The sequence below is a fragment of the Prenolepis imparis genome, unplaced genomic scaffold (genome assembly GCF_030444845.1).
Source record: "Prenolepis imparis isolate NDT839.2.m4 unplaced genomic scaffold, iyPreImpa1.0 SCAF_132, whole genome shotgun sequence".
Taxonomy (NCBI): Eukaryota; Metazoa; Arthropoda; class Insecta; order Hymenoptera; family Formicidae; genus Prenolepis; species Prenolepis imparis.
Window position 1 is genome coordinate 69743 of NW_028141290.1, and position 26367 is coordinate 96109.

The 26367-nt window shown below is 33.0% G+C and overlaps 1 protein-coding gene across 1 annotated transcript; it reads right to left on the bottom strand.

The window, feature by feature from the left end:
• Positions 1 to 13762: 13762 nt before the first annotated feature.
• On the bottom strand, positions 13763 to 17436 carry LOC145947736 (uncharacterized). The gene is made up of 5 exons (XM_083057513.1): positions 16304 to 17436; positions 15729 to 16122; positions 15013 to 15025; positions 14573 to 14671; positions 13763 to 13959 (listed from the first exon to the last, which is right to left on the bottom strand). Exons 1-5 carry the CDS (start codon positions 17434 to 17436, stop codon positions 13763 to 13765), a joined length of 1836 nt encoding a protein of 611 aa, XP_082913639.1.
• Positions 17437 to 26367: the final 8931 nt, after the last annotated feature.

Below are 26367 nucleotides of genomic sequence, written 5' to 3' on the forward strand. Positions count from 1 at the left end.
AAGCGGCTGTAACCGACCAGCTGAAGGCCATTCAGGTTTCTGAGTTCCAGCACTGCTATGAAGTCTGGAAACAACGTCTCAGGCGCTGCGTGGCTTCCCAAGGGAACTATTTTGAAGGAGACAGAGTTAAATTATAGTTAAATTATAAATAAAAGTTCATCTCGAAAAAGTCTCATTATTTTATTTACAGACCTCGTATATCCTTTTTTCGCTTCTTAAAGGATTCATTTTATCTTTACTGTATAAATTATAAGTCAGAAATCAAAATATACTTTTTATATAACTTATACGATATTGCGAACACTTGCAATTTGTGATCAGAACTTATAGCCGCTTTTACGCGCATGTATAGCGATGGGTACAATATCAGTAATGTGCCTATAAGTTAAATAAAAAAAATGATTAGAGCTTTCTACTTGTTCCAACTTCTGAAAAATGATTTGTTTTTTGTAATGCAGAGAATTTAGATATTAAATAATATTAATATTAATTTATATATTAATTTTTTAATTACTTTAATTAGTTTTTTAGTCCATTATTTTGCCAAAAAACTTATGCATCCATTTTATATTACGTCCCTGAATTTTCTCGGCGCTACCGCGCAGACATGCGCAGACGGCGCAACATGCAGCATGCGCGGTGAGCTGGCGGGAGCCGAGGTCGGGAGCATATAGCGTGCACGTGTAATACGTATGATAAACAAAAGAAAAGTAATATATTTCTTTTCTTTTGTTTTGGATATAACTCTGTGTCTTTGTTTGCGGTCAATACCTATTGTGAAAAGTGAAAAGTAGTAAGAAAAGTGTTACCTGCAACATATCGTTTCTCCAAAGTTTATACATAAAAGTTTGTATAAATTCAAGGTTATGAAAAGTTTTATTGCAGAAGCAAAAGTGTCTGATGCAAATGATGTGAAATTTGCGTATGTTAAATATTCCACTGGAGAGAAGGAGATCGTTTCGATAGATCGGATCAAAAGTTTCAACGCTAAAAATATAAATTATGTAAAAAAATATAAAATTTTGTGGAATGACGCCTATTATGACGGCGTAATTATTTTTGTCGCAGGTAAATATAAATTATTTATTTTTATGCTTTTATGAAATATGTAAAACAATGATTTACATGTAGAGTGAACTATAAAAAATATTGTCAAGAGATTACTTTATATATTAAAATGTATAATGTTAATGTTTTTATATTCTTTTGATTCATATATTTTATAAGAAAAGAGATTATAGAAAACAATTTTTTATTAATATTTTGTATATATATATATATATATATATATATATATAATACATATCATACATCATACATATGTACATATACATAAATGTATACATATGTATATGTATGTATGTATATGTATGTATGTATATGTACAATAAACGTTCCTAGCCAAAAATTTGTTATAATAAACCTATTTTCAATTTATTAATATAAATTACATTAATTTATACATTAATTTATTAATATAATATAATATTAATATATAATATTACAATAAATAATTTTCTATAGTTATTATTACTAAAAAAGATTTTTATATTACATTTCAGCTTATTTACTACAGAAACTATGCTTTAAGTGTATTTAAAATGTATTAATTCTGTTGTATTTTTTGTTATTATTAGAATCAGAAGAAGCATTAGAGGTAAAAATTAAAAAAAATAGATCACGATTGCGTCCTATGGAGTTATACATGTCTGCATCAGAAAGCGATACAGGATGCAAAGATTTATTACAAGAAGTAAGATTATTAGATTTGTTATACATATCTACGTTTAGGCATTACATATATTTTTAATCAAATATTTTTATTTTTATTATTATAATAAATTATTTATATGTGTATATATACAAATGTGTTTATATGGATAATTAAAATATTATTTTTTATACATTAATTCGAAATTTTTTTCAGAATAATAATAATATAAGCACATAAAAATCCAAGACTGAAAAAGAATTGTTGTTAGCAAAGAAACTACAGAGTGTATCAAGTCAAAAATCATACGCTACAACTGTATGTTTCATTTTTAATATTATTACATTTTATGCTCTAAATAATTTTAATAATTTTTTTATTTTTAAATATTTCGTATAAAGTACATATTTTGCATGATTTGCATGATTGTGATTTTTATTTATTTATAGAATGACAAAGAAGTAGGAAGATTTAAAAAAGAGATAGAAAATTTAAAAAAAACGTATAGCAGAACTAAAGCTTTCTTTACAAAAGAAAGATACTCTTGCAGAAGATTATCTCAAAAATACTTTGGCTTTACAGAAAGATATGTTTGAAGAAATAAACGATCTAAAAAGTATGGCTGATAAATACTGTTATGATGTAACACACACACACACACACGCACGCACGCATGCACGCACGCTTTACTAACGTAATGACATTTTATAGATATATTCATTGAACAGCAATCAAATAAGGAAAAAACCCGAGGACAACATGATGAAACACTTTTCTCTGTTGGTCATAAACGAGAAACTGATAATAATGTATGTCCTTTCGTTTTTTTATAAAATCTGTTATATACTTTAATATAGTAGTATCTAGTATTCTAGTGCGTAATATATTGTCTTTTTAAAAATTTTTTTACAAAATCTATTTATATCTATATTGTCTATCTGTCCATTTTATTAATATATTCTTATATTTTATATAAAATCTGTTTAGTACACTGCAAAAACAAGTGTGTTACTTTTACACATTTTAAGCGTGTTATTCTGTAGACACTTTTTACACGTTTCATCATGTGTAAAATAAGAACACACGTGTGTTGCATGTATGCATCTATGCGTGTTGTTTTTACACGTTTTACGCGTGTTCGTGTTGGATAATTGCCGCCAAAATTGTAGGGGTGTTATCTGGGGTCTTATATATATATATATATATATATATATATATATATACACTTTATATTAATACATATTTTATTACATTAGCGTGTGCCAATGATTAATATACATATATGAAGCGAACTATGATAAATAATATATGTATATATATATATATGTATATATACACTGTGGATGTTATATGTTATGTGAATAATATGATAAACTATGTGATAAATATATATCACGATATTTGCCGCCAAAATTAGGGATGTTCGACAGCTGTAGAAGTAACGCGCAAAATGTTGCATTATGTGTATACGATGTACATGATGCAACATTTTGCACGTTACTTCTACAGCCGTCGAACACTCCTAAAATTGTTTTACAGCGGGATTTCTAATTTTTTTGATTCATTTTTCGTATGGATTTTCCGTAGGATTAATTTATTTATATGTTTATATTAAATTTTTATTTCTTTTATACGAATTTAAACACAAAATACAAACTTTTAATACTGATCTGATCAATTATTAATGATTTTATAAATTATAATATTTTGTTATACATATATTTGTATAGAGTTGTGTTTACATATATATATTTTAGTTTGGTAGCATGTTATATAGATAGGTCTATATATTAGTTAGCTTATATATTATACATTTTTATTACATGGTTAGTCACCCATTACAGAGTTAGTCATTATATATTTTCTTTAGTTCTTTGTATTTTTTTTCAATTAATTTTTTTTACACACTTATAAATGTGTTTCTTTTTTTCGTGTTAGTTTCGCTCGTGCGTTATTATCAACGTGTGTTGTACCGTACAATATGTGTAACATAGTACTTTCTGTATTATATCAACACGCTTTAAGTGTGTTTGAATTAACGTGTTGTTAACGAGTTGTAATCGAGAAGTGTGTATCACTGCAAAAAATGGGCGTGTTCGATGTGTGTTCAACGTGTGTAAAAATAAGACATAACACACTTTGCTCATGTGTACTGAACGGCTGCTGTGTTGATACTACACACTTTGAATAGAATAATACGTGTACAATACACGTAAATGTGTAGTTTTAATATGGTTAGATGTTATACACACTTCTCGATTACAACTCGTTAACAACACGTTAATTCAAACACACTTAAAGCGTGTTGATATAATACAGAAAGTACTATGTTACACATATCGTACGGTACAACACACGTTGATAATAACGCACGAGCGAAACTAACACGGAAAAAAGAAACACATTTATAAGTGTGTAAAAAAAATTAATTGAAAAAAAATACAAAGAACTAAAGAAAATATATAATGACTAACTCTGTAATGGGTGACTAACCATGTAATAAAAATGTATAATATATAAGCTAACTAATATATAGACCTATCTATATAACATGCTACCTAACTAAAATATATATATGTAAACACAACTCTATAAAAATATAACAAAATATTATAATTTATAAAATCATTAATAATTGATCAGATCAGTATTAAAAGTTTGTATTTTGTGTTTAAATTTGTATAAAAGAAATAAAAATTTAATATAAACCCGCTGTAAAACAATTTTAGGGGTGTTCGACGGCCGTAGAAGTAACGTGCAAAATGTTGCATCATGTACATCGTATACACATAATGCAACGAATACGCGTAAAACGTGTAAAAACAACACGCATAGATGCATACATACAACACACGTGTGTTCTTATTTTACACACGATGAAACGTGTAAAAAGTGTCTACAGAATAACACGCTTAAAATGTGTAAAAGTAACACACTTGTTTTTGCAGTGTAGTTACGACGACTACTCACAAGAATTAAAAGAAAGAATACGGGCGTCAAACCAACTCGCGAAAGAAAATATTAAAGAAGAAAAAATAAAAGCCAAAGGGTATTACGATAAATCCGCGAAAGAAACAAAATTTATGATAGGCGACAAAGTAGTAGTATACGACGAGACGCTCCGACGGGGACGATCGAAAAAATTAGATGCGCTATGGGCAGGACCATATGTAATAACCGAAAAGAATTCCGACGTAAACCACACAGTAAAAAAGGAAAGAAAAGCAGTGCGCATGCATACGAATAGACTAAAGCTATTTATAGAAAACTAATACTTACTCAATCATCATCCGCCTTGCAAGCGTCACGACGGTCGGGGCCGTACGGATAGGGCCGCCCTTGTTGTAGGGCCTCTAGGATCCGGTATACTGGATAGAATAAGGAATGCCTCCTCCGGAGGCACAAGCACCACCTCCTGTACGGTACGTACCCCCGTGCAAATGTCAACGGACACCTGCAAAGAAAACGGGGTGCCCGCAGCCCGGCGGATAGCCGCACGGGCCCGCCCCAAACGGGTGGCCGGTAGTTCCGGCCCCAGCACAGGCGAGCGACGCACGGCACGTGCACGTACACATACGGAGCAAATAGGCTCCCACCAGGGCGTGATCTCATCACAGCCCAAACAATTAAAAATCATGCCTCTACTGAACATTTTTAATCGAAATGTCAATAACATACAGTTATTGACAAGGTTTCTTACTGACTTAACGTTCTCGCCTTTAATATTGACAACATTTGTGAGCGAATCTTTTGAACATGCTTATCTATTATTCACATTTATAACTGTACTTGAAAAGGACCACAACCATATGGTCGAAACGTCGTAACTTTTAATAAAGTAAAAAATTTGTGCTAGTTTGGTCGATTATTTCAATATTGATCCTTTAATCAAATAATTGTTATAGATAAAGAAAAATTAACATATGCGACAATGACGGAAAGCGAATTGCGAAATTGTAATAAAATTAATACACAATATGTATGTAAACGCAATTCACCTGTACACCGCGTAGATTTAGACGCACCATGCGAAATTCAAATGTACACGCAGCGACAGCATTATCAGAGCAAATGTAATGTAAGACACTATGTCTCAACCCACATGTTATGGATAGCATTACACCAAGAGCACACTTGGTTATACTCGACGGACGCCGAACAAACGATAACCATACAATGTGACGGTCAGCTCGAAAATAAAATAATAAGAAATACCGGCGAAATTACGCTAAACGGAAATTGTAAACTGACAACAACGGACACAACAATAGAAACAGAAGAAAAAACATACGAAACCGTTCTAGAAACCTTTCTATCTAATATCAATATAACAATTCCAAGAGACGGAAATATAACAAGATATAACGAAGACACGCTAGAAAATATCTCACAACATTGCTTAGAATTAACAAATCTCAAAGCCAAATTGACAGATATAGATAACGACTTACAAAACAACGAACAAAACTTCTACGCAACGAAACAATTTATTTATCCGATGACATCTAGCGGAATAATAATAATATTAATTATAATAACCATTATAGTATTTTGGATAATAATACGACAAAGAAATAAAAACAAAAGACGACCATCAGTTAGGATAGTCGATGACTTTGGCATATCAAGATCAATATTAAAAAGAAGCCAAAGTACTAGATTTTAGAAATAAGAAACGATTATAAAACTACATTGTAACCGGGAATTATAATTGTATGTAACATTAGAAATAATCTTAACGTAATGTAAGAAAGTAAGCGAAAAACTTCGTACCTCCGTTTTTCTTTTTTTTCGGGGGAGGAATGTTATAGCCCGAACTATAACCAACAGTTATTATAAATTAGAATTTACTGAATATCTTTATAGAATACAATAAAACATTTTTGCCTATAAAAGAGCGCTCTCGCCAAACGCTAACGCAGCGAAACACGCGCAAAGCACGGAAATCGCGAGATGCAAGCAAAGGCCTGGGACTTCGACCTACTTCGCTTGCATTTAGACCAAAAACGTGTGAATATTATTAACCAATCGGGGACTTGTTTCCAAGGGCTCCGCCCGTTGAAAATCAAAGAACAACAGAAGATATAAGACGGAGAGCCCGCCCGTGAAATCAGTCGCAAATTAAGATCCAAATCAGAAGTAACGTAATCGCTAATAAAAGATCGAATCATTAAACAGAGTAAATACGAAACGGTTAATAACTAACAACCGACTACTATAAGAATACCTCTAAAACGAGAGAAGGGCGAGAATAAAGTGAAAACTCAATTAAATTGAAATAAAAGAGTATATTTCTAATTATCCACATCTTTTGGTTCCTGCAACATCCTGTGCGACCCGAGGATTCTCATCCTTTTCACTCGGCGCAACCCCAGTGCCGTACGGCGGCACAACAACATATAACGAGTATATAATGAGTTAAATTTAAGTTCGGCAAAGAGCGAGATAAGATTGACTTATCAGATCACCATATTGGATGCGCCATTTTGAATTTTTACATTGGATTTGCTTTTAGCAGCATGAAAATCTCTTATAATCTCCAAAAATAAAAAATAACTTAATACCGAGCTTAAATGCAACGAGTTACTTATTTGTGCTTATAAATATAAGGGTGAATTTTAACCCTTAAAATTGCACCATTGCCGATATAAAAAAATACGTGTCTATTATTTTTGACTACTCTACAAGTATACCAAGTTTCATCAAAATCGGTGAGTAACACAAAGGTAACTTTACTTGTTAGTAAATATAACAAAATACGATCATGTACAAAAACGCGATATGTTGTACTTTATTCTCCTGTAATTGATAATTTGTTACAATATAAGTATGAATTCTGAATGAATGTAAAAATTAAACAATTAGCAAAAGATTTTATATTTGAATAGTATTTCCATGTCGAATTTACGAAAATATTGAACTTAAGTTTTCAGACAAATGTTTGTTATTAATAATAACAGTGCATATACATATAATAAGTGTATACTGTACATGATTCAAGGAAGACTTTATAATAATGATTAAATCAGACGTTTTTATTTTCTATTCTGTGCAAATTATCGAATGGATTAAGTAGTTTTTATAATTACTATAAACTATAAATATGGTCAAGTTATTGTTACATCATATAGTTATCAGCACAGCCAGTCAGTTTTAACTTTTATGATGTTAATTATCCATCATCGGAAATCAGACTAATAGTTTACAAGTATTGCAACCAAGACGGCTCAAGTTTTTGTTCAAACATTGATTTTTCTAAAATTGATTTCCCAAAGTCTTATTACAAATGTTAATTAATATTTAAGCATTGAGTTTTTGTTCAATTAAAAAAATTATAATCGATATTATTTTATATTACATGATTTCTTTTTTTTACTGAATTTTTTTTCTCTGTCCCTTCCCTACTTATTTCATAGACCAGGGCCAGGGGGGTGCAAGTGCACCGCCTTGCACCCCCCTCGCGGCGCCCATGGAATCAACGCACCGAAATCCGCGTACTAACATCCATTATAAGGCAAATGAAAAATATAGGATCGAAAGGGTCTGAATAGCTTAGTGGTAAGAGCAGTCGCCCGGCAAGCGAAAGACGCGGGTTCAATTCCCGTTTCAGCGACTTTTCGGACCAATATTTTTCTCGCCTATTCTCCCGTTGTAAGTTCGAGGATTGTCAATTGATGGAACTTAGTAATCTCAAACCAAGAGATACAGTTCTGGAAAATTAGAATTAATTTTCGTGCTTGGCTCTATTGGCCGGATTTAAGAAATCACATTTATTATTGTGTATGTTTTTCGAATAATTTATAATAATAACAATTTGAACTTACAAAGGGACATGTCACAACTGTCCAGAACCGATTTGATTCTTCTTCAAATATGTTGTTAAATACACAAATCTAAAAGACAAGTATTTTTTTATATGTGCGGATATTAAGTTTTAAGGGGTGAAACACCCCTTTAAAGAAAAACGGTATTTTTCTTTAGGATCGAATATCTGGTAAACTATAAGAGGTAGAAAAAAAGACGTACAACAAATTTTAATGGCTTGAAGAGTACTTTAAAGTTATATGAACAACATTTTTTTATTTTTATTTTTTTTAAATACTCCAATCACTTAATTTTTTTTTCAAAATAAAAAAAATTTTATTCATATAACTTTAAAGTACTCTTCAAGCCATTAAAATTTGTTGTACGTCTTTTTTTTCCCTTGTTAGTATTATATTTATATATGCACATGATTTAAGCAAAACATTATAATATTGATTAATACAGTAATTTTTATTTTTTATTCTGTGTAGATTATTCAAGTTTAAGCAGTTTAAATTTTAAAAGAGATGCTGAAGAAGTCGCTACAGTAATCGGTTGCAGCTTAAAATTTTGATTTTTATACAATTTCAAAGAAGAGTGAGAAGTCATCGCGCGCGTGTCCTCGATAAACAATCATTTACTTTTGCCTTTTTGATGTGTATAACAGCAGTGTTATATGCATTTCTTTATTATTATTATTATTATTATTAATTCTTTATTATTATAATTATTATTAAATTATTATAACTCTAATTATTAATTGTCCTTAATGATTATTGTTCATTGATTGTAATAATTGTAATAAAAAATGATAAAATCTTATAAATAAAAATTCAAATTTATACTTATAAAATAAATAATATAATTAAATAAGTATAATAATATGTTTCTCTTTTATTTATTATATATTGCAACACACATACATAAATTTATTATAATATACAATTATTTTATTTCGCATCTTTTTTCTTTTTTACCAATTTGATGATATAATAAATTAATTAGTTAAACAGAAATTATATTTTTGCTAATTCAAAGAGCATTTTAGGCCGGATTGATAGAGCGATATATAGTTCTGGTTTTATCAATGCTTCGTATAGCATCGACATGAGTCATAAATATTGAAAATCTCAGTTCTAATTTTATATTACCATTCAAAAACAGAGATATGCGAAGTAAAATGCTTTCTCCGAAAAGACTACAAGGACATTGTTTTATAATTTTTTTTCTTCTACCCAACTGCACAATTAAAACAAAAGTGTTCTCTATTGTTCTTCTTTGTTCTTACATAATGCTAGCTCTATCTTTTTTTCGATGAACATATTGGTTTGCTTTCTTTATTTTTAATTTAAAAAAAACATAAAAGCATTAAAATTTCTAAAAAAATATGTCTGTTAAGAGTCTTGTATTATAAACATATAAATATATATATATATATATATATATATATATATATATATATAAAATAAGTGGTAATAACTTTATAGTATAAATTGTATCTGCATAAATATTTGTTATATGTGTGTGACAAGGCCAAATTTATTGTATTTTATTATTTAAATTTATTATTATATATAACAAAACCAAATTTAAGAAGACTTTAATGAATAATTTTTCCGAGAAGAGAATATCTGAACAATACAGAAATAAAAAATGTTTTATGAAATAATATGAAAATTAAACAATGTTATTTTATAAATTTAGCATAAATTATATATATATATAAACTTTTCTTATATTTTTTAAGGCATTAAATATTTTTTTTACTTTTAATATTGTTAAAAAAGAAAAAAATAATAAAAATTAATATTTAACTGTGCTTATATCGAAACAATTATTACAAAATCAGTAAAAAAAATAAAAAAATGAAAAATATGGTCAAGAATTTTAGTAGCAGTAATAAGTAATAATAGTAATAGTCTTTAATATCTTTAAGTTATTAGCAAAAGAGAAGTAAGAGATCGGCTGATCCAGCGAGACGTTACATGTGTGTCTCGACGCGACAGTGAAATTGCGTGAGTTTACGCTGACATTCAGCAGCAGCGCGTAAATTGCATTTTTTACAAGCTATTTCTATCTCTCTCGTTATGTTCACTACTACATTATTAAATTATAAAATATGTTAATTATAAAAATATATTTAAAATAAATATATTATTTCAATAAGTGTACGTATATATTTTATGATTATTCTCTTATTCTTATTAATATTCTGGAATCACACATTGCATAGCAAAAGTTATAAGAAAAATATAACAATCTTTTACTTTGAAATAAAGAAACCAGCGAAGAATTAATATGCGTAAAAATAAAAATAAAATTTAATTAAGTTTTACATAATTATGTAGTGCTACTTCTCTAAATTCTTTTTCGTGAAATTTATATTAATTTGTATACTTTAAATATAGCATTTATGTATGCCACTGATTACAGTTATTTTAATATATTTAATTTGTCAACACTGTGACGTAACGCTTTGGTACGCGTCCGTCACAAGGGCGGTAACTCGACCGCGGAGGGGGTCCGTGGGTTGCGCCTCTTCTTGTCTGGGAGGGCGCCGATTTTTGTTCGGCAGACTTCTGCCGTTGTACCGTTTTCGCATCTTTCGTTTTTGTTTTGTTTCGTTTAGTCTCGTTCGCGTCTACAGTTCATTGTAGTTAGCGAGTCGCATAGGGTCCCCAGTGAACGGCGGAAGGAAGACTATGTCAAAGCAAGAAAGAAGAAGATGCTGGATACCGTAGGGAGGAGCAAGGGGGGAGCCTCTCGCGCGCGACACGAAGAATTTTTCCCGGAAAAGGTCATGTATTCTCTTTCTTCTGTGCCCGATTACCGCCGCGCGATTCCCGCCGAGAAATGATGCTGCTTTAAAATTTACAGCAATATTACCGACGCTTAAGGAAAAGGAGGAGTGGCTGCCCGAAAGACGCAAGGCCACGAGGACCGCCACCGCTACTGCAGGGCAAGTGGACGGCCTGGACGGCCCGAACGCCCCGCCGACCCAGGAAAGGATCCGTTGTCGGCCTGGCCAGCCGGACGGACCGCCAGGGCAATTAGCGGGCTTAATTAAGACGGGCTTACCAGCGAAATCACCGTTTAGAAAATCTACCCCGATACCGAAGAGGGGCAACCGGATCGAAGAATTCGGCGCGGGACGCTATCTAACACCCCTCCCAGCGAGGGAAGCGCGATCGGTTGGGGGAAGCCAATGCGTGAATCGATGCGCGAGGATCGAAAGATCGAGAGTGAGGGCGCACCTCCCAGATTTTGACTTCCGAGGGACGACCACAGCCGGCAAAACCACTGCGCATCAATTTGTAAGGCCGCCACTTGGGGTAACCCGTAGAAGTAGAAGATCGGAGTAACGCCGGCCTCAGGTCGCGGAAAAGATCCGGCGTATGACCGGCAATTACCGTTTGTTTTGTTATTAGGAATTTTCGCGAAATACCGTATCGTTACCGAGCGAATTTTATAAATTGGAGATAAATTCGCTTCGGGGACAGACTGAGGCGGGCCGGATACCGATTCCGTTTTTTTTGTACAAGCGAGCCCACTCAGAGGTGCCGGGTCGTCGACAGTCATTCCCGTCTGTGTGTGTGTGATTTCTTTGATGTCCTCATAGCGATCATTCCCGCGTCCGGAAGTTAAACCGAAGTCACTACTTTCGCGGTGACCTCTGTTACCGAAGAGAAACTCGGGTTACGCGAAGCGACCGTTTTCCGGATCGAGATTACACGTCCCGCTGTATCGTGCGTAGATTCTCGGTTACTTCGCGGAGGGAGCGGGCGAATGAAAAGTATTAGTGGTCCGTATATTTTGTCGGTATCGTGTTTATTGTTTGGGAAAATTGAGGATAATTGTTACGCGTGTCAAGATTACGGTCAGAGTTGCCCGAGCGAGGGCCCGGATCACCGGAAAATTGTGAAGACGGCTTTCGATACGTTGCTTTGGTACACCCGTTGCGTGAAGACGCTCTCGCGCTCGGGCTCTCGAGAATAGAAATTCGCGGACGCCTTCGACGATCTTCGTATCATACACCGAAAAATTGAGTATCGGTATCTCTTTGATTATCGCCGCACTCTCTCATTTTTCCTTGCGACCCTTCTACCACATTGCATTCCCCCTAAGAAATCCGACATTTATATTACTCCGTTATTATTGTCGCGAATATTGTTACCGGCGTATGCTGAACAACTGTACAACGAAGCTATTCTCCTTTTTAGTATAATATATGTTCTACTTTCTTTCTATATGTAACGTGAGCTTGGGATTTATTACGACACTCTCTCTCCAGATTCCTCTCCCCCTAAGAGAACGTCGCTCTCCGCAGAGCTACCGAAAATTCGCGTGTCGCGTATTAGTGCGTTAATTGAGACAGCGCGATTACGCGCGCCTGGCGCCCAATATTACCTGCTACCGTTCGGGTTTTCCCTGATACCGAGCTACCGTTTCTCTTTCCTTTTTTTTTTTTTTTGGCATTTTGGGGCGATTATTCGAGATTACCGTCAATTTGGCCGTGTGCCCTCGAACCACGGCGGATTCGAGCGGAAAACACGTCGCAACACATTTAAACTATTCTAAAAATTTTAATATTATTTTAAATTTTCAAATTATTCATTAACCTGTGCTTATGTAATGTATTTTATGTTTTTAATATTTAATAGAATTTGCACTAATAAAATAAGATTTACAACTTTACAAATTATATAGTTAACAATATTGCAAATTACATAAAAACAGTTTTAAAATATATATATTTTTTATTATACAAGTTTACAATTATTAATACATATGTAATATATTATCAGATTTACATATAAATAATCATATATTATGTACAATTATATTATATACATATAAATATATTTATATTTATATATCGCTCATTTGCTGCAACAATGACATAACTTAGAAATCAAAAATTTTCGAGTTGAATACAGAGAGAAAAGTTGCTACATTTGTACTACTATTAAATCATGTCTCCTGAAAAATCACATTTTTTTAGTGATGTCATTGTTGCAGCAAATAAGCGCGTTATACATATGTATATATAAATTTTTTTTATTTATATGAATATTATATTATATTATATTACATTGTATATACTATCACATAAAATAAATGAGTAAGTTCATATTGTAGATAGATTAAAATAGTAGTTGATTGATACAGATAATTATTGTATGTTATAATATATAATGATGAGCTATTATGTTATGATATATTATAATAATCTGTTATGTAGAAGATCTAATATATAGGGCTTTTATACGCGAATATTTCTAATGTATCATATGCGCCAATGTTCTTTTCACCTAGGCAATTGTACGGCAAATCTTCGTTAATTTTTGGCATTATATCCCATTCGTGTTCTAAATGCCATTTCAACTCTTCTTGTTCCTCAGATTTCAGTTGCTGTATAAAGGGAAGACCGCAGAAGATATACGCTGTAAAATAAATAATTCTCATGAAAAACATACATACATACATAAAAAGTTAATTGATTTACTGATAATATAATTCCCACCACCGTTAAATAGCTACATTAAAACAAATTTGATTTCTTAGATAAGATTTTAATATCTATATTTAATATACGTATGGTAAAAAATTAAAATACTTACGTATAATGTAATCTTTTGATTTATGTGCCACATCAAAAGTAAAACGACATTTCTTGATTTCAAATCCCACGTTTTTAAGCATTTGTTTTATATCTGACTTAGCATCAAGTGCGTCATGAAATTTCGACGTATATTTCTTCATGTATCATGAAAATATAAAAATAATAATTAAAAATATGTAACAGGAGACTTACAATTAGAAAATAATATCTAAAATATTAACAAATGTATATGTACCTTAAAGTATTTGCCATAAGATGGGTGCGACTGTAATATTTCATAAAGTTTAAACGCATCATGTTTTATAACCATCATTGCATAGAAGTATCCTCCAGGTTTCAGCATATTATAAATATTGCGAAATTCTTGCCTATTAAATAAAAAAAAATATATATATATATATATATATATATAATTAAGGATTGAACGAACTTACCTAAGTGAAGTTCAATCATGATTGTATGAGGCGCCTCTTCCGAAGAGATCATAGTTGTAGTACCTCCCACTTTCACAGTGTCGCCACAAGTCTTCAAAGCTAGGGAAAGTCAAATTCCCTATGTGACGCGGTCCACGCGCCCCTTGCGTATTCGCATCTATCTTCATTCTTTAAAGCTCTGCCGTAACGTAGAATCTGGGTATCTCCCTCGAGATGGATGGGAGAGAGGGACTGATCTCTTCGGAAGAGGCGCCTCATACAATCATGATTGAATTTCACTTAGGTAAGTTCGTTCAATCCTTAATTGTATTTCGCGCCTCTTCCTCGAGATCATAGTTGTAGTCGTTTAAAGCCAGTTACGGCAGCAGTATAGAAAAAAACTTTATTTTAGTTAATGCCGTACAAGAGCAAAAAAGGAAAAGGGGTTCTATCCTATTAACTTGTCGTGGTCAACTGTAATGTTAACCATGTTACAATCTATGTTAATATTTATTTATTTTATTTTATTTTATTTTTTTTTTGGCTATGTTAATACTTAGGTTTCTAATACCGCTTCTGCAAATTGCGCGTTTTCCGCGGTGACGCAACGATCATAAAATCGCGCAAAAGTTTCAGAGTCTTTTGACCAACCGGCAGTTTTTCGTATTAAATCGATATTAACGCCCTGTCGTTTTGCTGCCGACGTCGATGCATACGCCATGCATCGACGTCGGCAGCAAAACGACAGGGCGTTAATATCGATTTAATACGAAAAACTGCCGGTTGGTCAAAAGACTCTGAAACTTTTGCGCGATTTTATGATCGTTGCGTCACCGCGGAAAACGCGCAATTTGCAGAAGCGGTATTAGAAACCTAAGTATTAACATAGCCAAAAAAAAAATAAAATAAACTATACGCCGTATACGTACTATACGCCGAAAAAATATTGACATCTATACCGCTTTTGAACATAACTTTCTTTATCCACCGACTAAGCGTCTGTGTGCCTACCGCTTTATATGGTCTTTTAAATGATATAAATAATTTGACTTAAAAAGGTGTATGAGCATAAATAGCTCAAGCAGCCAATACAGAAGAAGAAGAAGAAGAAGATATAAATAATTTCTTCACCGATCCGCGTATATCTTGGGTTTTTTTTTAAATATACTAATAATACTGTAGCTGCGCAGACGGATTTGTCTCGAGTGAAAAACGGTAACCTTAACACCGGTTGTTTCTTATTGGGGCCGGATGTCTTTATTGTATCCGGAATTTTTATCTCCAACGAATTCTCGTTCGCTTGGTAAATATTTCTTATATCAATCAGCGCGAAGGTTTGTATACGATGTCCTGTAACTAGGGCCAACAAAGTCACTAGTTTCAGCGTTAAACATTCCAAATTCAGTTTTTCATTTGGGTACCAACTCGATAAATATTTTAAAACAATCTGAGGATCCCAAGTCGAGTCATATCTGGGAGCAGCCGGTCTCAATTTTGCTACACCTCTAAAAAATCGCTGGACTTTTTCGTTTTTCCCCAACTCCGGTCTTACAATTAAAGAAATCGCTGACCTGTAGCAGTTCAATGAACTGAGTGATGCACTCTTTTTGAACTCTTCCGTGAGAAACAACAATATGTTGTTCGTAGCCCCAGAAAAAGGGTCAACTTTTTTGTTTGTGCAAAAAGTCCACCATTTTTTGAGACCGGACTCGTACTGCATGATTCTGATAAAGACGCTATTAAAATATCCACCGATTCCAGTGGAACTTCTTTTCGGAAGGCTTCCCGGATAGCTTGCCGGCCACCAATGAAAGACGATGCCACAAAGGGTGTGCCTCTCTGTAAGAAGATCGTATCAAATTTTTATTCGGCTGGAAAATAATGGGCTCAGCATCGAGTAAGGACAAAAACAGAGGAAACCACGGTTGGGCCTCCCAGTATGGCACGACCACTATGCCATTCGAGCCTTCATTTTCAATTTTTCTTAAGACTCTTAAAATTACAAAGAAAGGAGGGAAGGCGTAAAAAAACCACCGTTTCCATTCCAGTGTAAAAGCGTCGATGGCGATAGAGTCGGGATCTCTCTGCCATGACACGTATCGATGACATTTCGTATTCGCCCTTGAGGCGAATAAATCAATCTTCGGTTGTCCAAAAATTTTGACGATCTTTTGGAAGGCGTTATCGGAAAGCTCGAATTCTGTTTCCGGCTGCAATTTCCGTGACTCATGATCTGCCTCAACGTTCTCGCTAGAGCGGATATATGACGCCGTAATCCAAATTTCTCTCCGTTCACACCACTGCCAAATTTCTCTGGCAAGGGAGCTAAGATCTTCAAAACGACTGTCCCTCATGCGGTTGATATATGCAATTGTCGTTGTGTTATCCATACGTAACATGATATTACTACGTCGTCTGTCAATTGCGAAGCATTTCAGACCAAAAAACGCCGCCATTAGTTCTAGTACATTGATGTGTGAGTCCAAATCTTCAGCCTTCCAGTACCCATGACTACGTTGATTCTCGCAAAAAACGCCCCATCCTGTGCGAGACGCATCAGAGAAAATTTCGAGCTCATACTTAGGTTCGGTCATTGGTGCGCTCGCGAACTGAATATTCTTTTTCCACCACGCAAAATCTTCGCCTAAATCTGCTGAGAGGGTCATCTTTGCATCGAAATTATTATGATTAATCTCCAGCGCGCGAGATCTTTCCTTTTCAAAGCCTCTCACATGAAACAACCCGTACTTCAAAGCCGGACACCGAGAGACCAACGTGCCCACGAAGGCTGCAAATTCTCTTATCGTGTAACGTAATGTTTTACTAAATTTATTCAATAAATCCACGGTTCGACGTATTTTTTCTTCCGGTAATTCTATAGACATCTTTTTTGAATAAAAAATTAATCCTAAATATTTGCACCGCTGAGTTGGGACTGTAAGGCTCTTCTTTTCGTTAATTATAAACCCGAGCTCTTGTAACAGCGTGGTCGTCTCTCGAATATTATTAACGCATTTCTCGTAAGATCGTCCAATAAGTAAAATATCATCTAGATAAAAAACAGAAGTTAGACCGCGTTTTCTCAAATATGCTGCCATCGGTTTCAAAAGTTTTGTAAAAACACACGGTGCTACGTTTAGACCGAAAGGTAAGCAGGTGAATTCAAACAATTCGCCTCTGTGATGGAAACGCAAAAATTTTCTATTTTCCTTTTCGATGGGTACGAGATAGTACGCGTCCTTCAAATCTAATGTTGCTATATAGTCATGGGGACTGATTAGCCTCTTTGCGACTTTCCAGTCTTCGATTTTGAAATGCTCCGCTGTAACAAACTGGTTAAGTTTTTTAAGATTCAATATTAATCTATGTGTTCCATCCGGTTTAGGGACCACAAAAATCTTTGATAGAAATTGGCCCTCTGACGAAGAACATTTCTCAATCGCTCCCTTAACAATTAACTTATTAATTTGCTTTTCAATCAATGATTTCTCATGATCGGACCATGTGCGTTCGACCGGACAATTCACTTGACTCGGCGGTGATTCGAAGGGGATTTAGTAACCCTGAATCCATTCTAGGGTCACCGGGTCGTTGGTTACTTTTGACCACGCTCTAAAAAAGGATTTTAGTCTACCAGCTGGTCTACCTACGTTTGTCGATGCGTCTAATGACGTCTCCTGTAGTGACGGGTCGGCTCCCTGCGATGAGATGACTTCCTCACGTCCGAGCTGTTGGAAGATGTTTTGCGTTGCCCGCCTGACGTCGCCGTTCGACTCTTGTATGTTGATTGGCGTGGCGGGCCTTTCAAGTTTTTTGTATTTTTCTGCGGGTTTCTCTGTTGCAACGGCTTTGTCGGAGGTTTCAAGACTTTTGATGTCTTTTCTAGATTTTGAGCCAATTTTATTTTTTCCTCCAAATTACCTCCGAATAACCACTCGTCGACCAACGTGTTTGAGAGTGTGGTTTTCATAGATAAATTTAGATTAGCTAGAATAATATTTTTTCTAGCGAGAGACTCTTCCATGCGGATTGAGGCGAGAAGCCTACCACCGTCGCTTAATTTTTCGAGCAATTCGAGTTTTTCTGGAATATCCGTCTTGAGCGTGATTGAAATTGCTTTTCCCACTGCACCAAGACCTGCAGCAATACGTTCCTGTTTTTCGACGATGCGTTTGTCTCTCTTAATTGCAGCTTCTTGTATAGCAGCAGTGATCTCTGCGTTTAACTTTGGGACAGAGATAAAACTACAATTCTCTGGAATCGGATATTTTTCCAAAAGTGACTTGACTTCCTCTGGCGGGAGTCCTTTCTTTAAAATTTCCGACCAGCGAAGAGCTACATTCTTATGGACCGCAGCAGCGGTCTTCTTGTCCGATTCCAGACGAGCCCCAATCACGCTTACTATTTCCTGTTGAAGTTCGATTTCATGTTCTGGTATCGTTTGCGAAACGTCGTTCGACGGCCCTGCCGGTATTGTTTCAGGCTCCTTCTGTTCTAACGGTTTGGCGGATGCCAGAACCTGTGCTGCGTCGTCCACGCTCGCCTTATCGAGAGTATTTCCTAGTATGATGCTTGGCGTCGCGTGTCTCGATATAGATCGAGATGCCGCACGATCTCCCGATTTTGAACGTCTAGTGGACGAGTAGCTTGATGGGGATCGAGCTGGTGAGCGCCTGAACGATCGGGACGGTGAGCAATCTCGATACTGCGAATATTCCGACGAGTATCTGGTCGGTGAGCGTCCTCGAGACGCCGAGCGTCTCGGCGAAAGTCGAGACAACGAGCGTTTACCTGTAGAGCAACAGTACAATTACCAATTTTTTTTTTTTTTTTTTTTAAACAAACGAGCTACAAGGGTCAAACCCAAGTCTGCTGTCTTTTTTCGTCAAACGAAAGTATGCATTCTGGTAAGGGCCAGAAATAACAAGCTCTGCGGGTCAAACCCGAGCCGTCATAATAGCATATTGTTTTTTCTTCGTCAAACGAAGACTTGCTTTCTGATCAAACCAGAATCGCAGTGCATAACGATAAAATCGTTAGCACAACCACTGTATTGATACGTGGTATGTGAACTTTCAAAAAGTTCAAGCGTCTAAGTCTCGTTTGCCCCGCGGGCGTTAAAGTGAGATTAGTTCCTTTACTTACGCCGCTTTTCCTTCTCTCGATCTAGTTTCTCCTCCAATCGTCGAATTTTTCGTCGTAGCTCCCGGTTCTCCTTATCCTCTTCGAGGAAGAGGCGCGAAATACAATTAATTTCTAACAGTTATGTATGTGTTATAATACTTTTGGACTAAACAAATTTATTTAATACTAATCTTATGTTAATGTTGCACCAAAATCAATTAACATAGAGCTTATTGTTTCAATATGTTGTACTTTTTATCATTATATATAATATTTTGCATAAATATCAACATAAAAATAAAAAAAAGCAATTTCGTGAAAATTTTTAAAAGATTCTATAAAAATATTATTTATTTAAAACAACTTTTGTAAAACTTTTTTTCTTTATATAATAAAATTTAATTTATACTTACAGAATATCATTGCGAGAAAGTATCGTCGGAAAAGAGAAAATGTGATCGAATTGATCTATATATTTCTTGGGTAGATTCTTAGTTTGAATGTTAAATACTTCAAAATCAATTTCTTTGCTGCTTTTATATATTTTTCTCGCATATTGTATCATTTTCTCTGAACTATCGGTACCTTAAAGTAATACGCAATATTTGAGAATTAAAAAATAATTTTGTCTTAAAATTTATTGTTATACACACAATTTTATATAATTTATTCTTTATATTCTTACCTATTATTGTCGATTTACTCTCAAGCTTTGGCAATAAATAATTTTTGGTGATATTTCCAAAAGCACAATTCACTTCCATACATTTTGTTGGAACAGAGAATAGTTTTTTTTGTGATACTATTCTCATTAGCTCTTCAGCATATCTCAGCATATGTTCTTTTATGGCCAGCTCCGGATTGAATTCCATATCTTTTTATGAATGGAAATAACTAACACTCAAAAAAAAAGAACACACGAAACACACTACTACAATATTTTATTATGTTCTTTTTGGATTTTTGTTCACCGAACGAAGTTCACTTATTGTAAGAGAATATAATAATAGATATTACGAAAATTTCTGATAACACACGGTAACAATACACTTTGCACGATAGAATGCTATGATGTAGCTAGGATACGTTATGCGTTATAGTTATAGAAGTAAAGGCCCGAGAAATTTTGACCTTTTTATATACTCTTCCCTCCTTGTTCTTCTTCTTCCATTGGCTCTACAGTCCTTGAAGGGCCTCGGCCTGGCGTACTATTCGTCGCCACTCTTCCCGCAATCTCGCCAGATCCTCCTCATTCCTTGTCCGCGTTTGTCTTCGTAAGTCCGTCCGTGTTCCGAGGCTTTGTTTAGCTTTCTTAACATGTTGTCTTTTTACTGGGTGGGGTTGTTAGCCCCACGCCCAACCCTCCTCCTTTCTTAACCTGGCTTGGGACAGGCTATGGCAGAGTTACTCTACTTCCTTCCACTCAGGTACAAACAGTGAACAGCGGGGAAACTAGCGAACAGTGGGGAAACAACAAAGTGGGAGATAGCTATGGTGTATGTTCGACACATGCACTAACTTATAGAAAATATATGTGTGTGTGTGTGTGTGTGAAATCCCTAAAAAAAATATTATATTTGTAAAATTTTGTAAAAAGAATTATAAAAATATTTTTACAAATTTGAAAAAGCTTGTTAAAAATTAGCTTTTCAAGAACGGATATAAAATCAATTGAATTAATCAAGTATGTAAGTAAGTTAATTATGTACTATTAATTTATAATTGACTCGAAATGAAGGAAAAATTAAGATTTTATTATATGTAGTTTTGGTAAATACAATATATGTATATAGTTTAAACAAAAGTTTTATTTTCAGCAAATTTTCAGTAGCATTAAATGACCTTATTGAAGTAAAATACGAAATTTTGATAGGCTCCAGCTACGCAATTAAACGTATACATTTTTGCAAATGTCTTATTTCGACAATCTTTAATAATAATTTACGAATACGCACATAGCTTGATGTTAATTATTTTATATTATCTTCCAAAATCAAATTTCATATATGTAAAAATGAATTTTTAGTCGTATATAAATAGATATATTAAACGCGAAAATATTTTAATAAAGTACAGACGACGGCTAAAATTTTTTTAACATTATTCATGCCATTGGTGATATATGTATGTCAAAATCAGTAGTGTTAATTTTTTTTTTTTTTAACATATTTATATAACATATTGTACATGTCTATATAAGGTTGTGCGTGAGGCAGGTTGATACATCAAAGATTATACTGCGTAAAGTAGATACAACCATTTATTAATAAAGACACTTATCGCTAGATCCGAGGATTTGGTGATTTAGCTATAAGTCGAGGGCTGAGTACGTTTTATGTACAAAAAGAAGACATTTTTTTCGAAAGTTGGCGTTTTAGTCCTTCCAAGTGGTTCCATCTGAGCGCCAAATGAGTTAGACAATAGACTGCCTCGGGCATTCCCAGCTGGACCGAGCGCAACAGATCGAGCCGAAAGGCCTCGAGTTTAACGCGTGAAAAGCTGAAACGGTTAAAACATGTGACAAGGGTCTGCCGTCACATATTATATATAAACAAATATTATAATTATTACACAAATATGTAATTAAAAAATTGAAATAGTCGATATAGGGAATCTAATGTTGTATTCAAACAAATCTCTATGGGGTTGTACAATAATTTCTACATATCATTTTTCTATTTACTTAGTTAATATTTGATTTTTGATGCCGACTAATTGCTGAATATCACAGGAATATAACAGATCGCATAAGGAAATATTTAAAAATTTTGAAAAATTGATTTTACTTTTCTTAAATCTTCTGAAATGCTTATAATATCAAGAATGAATCGCGTTAAGTAAAATTTCGTAGACATAGGCAAAGAATCGTACAAATATGGACCATCTGCAGGACACAGGTCTAAGATTATTGCCGTCTATAACAGGTTTTCTTTCATTTTCAGCTTTTGTGTATTCATTGTATACATAAAGTGATAAATGAATGGAGAAAGTAAAGATTTTCAAAGAAAATTTTTACGAGCGTATATTTCTAACAGGCAAAAATATCAAAAAATGCAATAAGAGAGGTCACAAGCAGAAATTTTCAAGTAAGATGTGTGTTGAGCCAAGCGGCTTTTTAAGAAAAGCACTGTGCTCATAAATTACAAATAAATAATCAAAATAAAAATTGTTTTAATTAATAAAAAATTTGTTATATAAATTCGATAAATTGATAAATCTTTTTTTTTATGTTATATTTGCATACGTTAGAAATTTTGAATAAAATCGCATTTTTTTAAAATTAGTCTTTTTAATCGTTTGACATAATCTTTATAAAGTTATAGAATCGCTCGACTTTAATTATTTTTAATAAATAAGAATTTTATACATATTTGATTGTGTTGTTAAAATTAAATTTATGTAATGTTTTTTTAATTTTTTTCTGTTTTTCTCTTTTTACTTAAGAAATATTATTTTATTAAAAAATATATGAAAAAAGAATAGTAATCATTTACGTTTTACAATTTGATAATAATTTTGAGAATAAGAATGAAAAAACTGCACTACTTGAATAAGCAATTTTTTACTTATTTTTTTACGAAGAAATTTCTTTCATAATTCAATAATAACGAATTTGTAACAATGATGATAATTATAATGAGAGAGATCGAAATAACTTGTTAAAACATTCTAAATAATGTGTCTCGAAAATCCTAATGTATCTGTATTATATATTTTATATATTTATGATATGACTAATGTGTATCGAAAAATCTAATGTATCTCGATGCGAATTATCATGGTAAAAGTATTTCTGCTTTACTTTTTCTGTTTATACTCATGTACGATTTCTGACATCGAGTAATTACTATTGTCACGATGAGTCACACAAGAGCCGCACATTTAAGGTAGTTTTCTTGTGAATCGCAATTAATAAGAAAAATTTGAAAATTTAGCTATTTATTAATAAATATGATATCTACACGTTTGTACAATTTAAAAATACTTGACCGTTCCAAACGCGAGATAATCGCTCAAAAATTGCATTTTTTTCAGATATCACATACACAAAAAGTAAGAAAATCTCATGTTTTAGTTTTTAATAATTAATAGGAACAACAAGAAAATAATATAAGACAGATATATGGAAGAAATAAATTACACTTTAGGAATATGTTACACTCTAGAAATATTAGTAAAAAAACTGAAATTATTAACCGTTTAGTTTTAGAAATGCAATAATAAAAAGATGTTTACTTTCACGGTTATTCGACGTGAAAGAGCGATTGAAAAGGATGCGCCGCAGCTCATTGTTTTGTGTGTGAAGGTCAGAAATACTTAAAGGTTTCACTTGTATAACCATAAATAATCAGATGTTTTAACGTTGACTTATAAAATTTTGAATTGTACTGTCGCAAGACGACTGCCTTAGGAATATATTTTAATGCTTTCTTTTTTTTTTTATTATAAATAAAGAAAGCAAACCAATATGTTTATCGGCAAAATATAGTTTATCTGCTAAATAGCTCTATTCTTGCTCGAACGAGTCGATATTTTCCATTCACGATGTTTCCAATGTATATCGAGAAAGCCTAACACGAAAATCGATGATAAAAATATGCTTGCATTTTTTTGTACCTACGTAGGTATGATTTTTGCCTTCGAGCGATTGCTGTCCGATGAATCATGCGTTGCATATTTGAAGATAATATTATGTAGGGACAAGGAAGGACAATAGAGAACAAGATATACTTTTTGGTTGACTGTAGGTAGAAGTTGTGTAGAAGAAAAGAAATGAAACAATGTCCTTGTGGTCTTGACGGAGAGAGCATTTTACTTCGTATATCTCAGTTTTTAAAAGAAAATTTAAAACTAGAACTGATGTTCAATATTTCCTCATGCCGATGCTGCACGAAGTATTGATGAAAAATTAGAACCATGTATTGCTCTATTTATTCCGGCCTAAAATCCTTTTTGATTTTTTTGTCTTATATATTACAGATTAATATAATACTTTGCAGTTAATAGTAATACACAAGACTCTTTAACAGACACATATTTTTTAGAAATTTTGTAACATTTATGATGCTCTATAAATAATTATATATATTTTTATAATTACATATATATAATTATAAATATATAATTAGATATATAATTATAAATATATAATCATAAATATGGGAATTTATAATAATTATATTTTATTGTTTAGATTATTCAGAAAATTTAAGAAAAATATCATATACTCTTTAAAAAATGGAATATAACTGTTCACGTTGAAATAACATAGAAAAATTGTGCACAGATTATGTTATTACTATTTGAGAAAATTAATAATCACAAGATATATATTTATCTTTTAATTTTTGTTAATAGGAAGATTATAAAAATTATGACTCTTAATTTTACGACTATATCTATGAATAAGAAATTAAGAAAATGTGCATTGATACCAAATGATTTCATAAAATGCATTGATGTTTATGAAGAGAGACTTAGACTTAAAGAAAAAAAAAAGAATAAGCCTAAGCCTTGTAGAAAAAATATAAAGAAAATGCAACTTGAGAACATATACATTAGATTTAATATCTTTATTAAAATAATTTTAATACAAAATTTTATAATAACCCATAATTAAAATTGTTTATAAAGTTTCAATTAAGATTAAAAATATATTCTTATAAAATAAATTTTGAAAATCAATTCTTAAAAATTCTTAAGAGATCTCAACATTTTGAAGTTCTTGCAATCACTGAAAGATCTTCGTACAACAATTTATAAAAATGTTAATTACAACTGTGAATTACAACTCGTCCTTAAAATTTTTTAAATCTGCACTATGTAACTTCATCTGATGTGTTAGCTGATTCCAAAATGTCATTCTTTCCGAGAGAAGATAGTTTTCCATAATTATCTTAGACGAATTTCCTATGTATAGATACTCTGGTGAATAATTTGTTTTCACCGGCTTCCACTTTATGGGAATTGCCTTCGTGACCTTTGGCGTTGGATTTCTAAAGAATTTTATTGTAATATGTACCTTATATACTAATGCATCATTTTCAACGTATATAATCAAAAGAAAAAATTATTATAACTCCATTATTAACTCATTGTATAATTATTATAAGATAATCATGATAAAATAATGCAAAAAATAGACATTATTACGCTAACTATTATCGTGATTAAATATTAATTTTATTATATACACACACTGGTCTCACATTTTTATAAAATTTATATATATATATATATATATATAAAATTCTGGGTAAATATGCATAATAACGGATCCAGCCCCAATCACCTTGACCTTGACATATGTTGTCAAGGTCATAGGCCTGAGTAACCTCCAACAAATTTTAGCCGTCGCTTGTTGTTTAATAAAAAGTTATTAACAAAAGAAGTTGCAAAGAAAATATAAAATATCAGAAACGTATGTGCACACACACACACACACGGGGGAGGTGCAAGGGGGGCCTTTGGCCCCCCTCCCGCACCCTCCCGTCAGTAGGGAACGCATTGCGAAGAGTTCAATTACAATGGACACATGCTGTAAGTTGTAAAGCGAGGTCCACCCTGCCTACCGGCGGGAAGGGTGCGGGAGGGGGGCCGAAGGCCCCCCTTGGACCCCCCCCGTGTGTGTTTGTGTGTGTGTGTGTGCACATACGTTTCTGATATTTTATATTTTCTTTGCAACTTTTCTA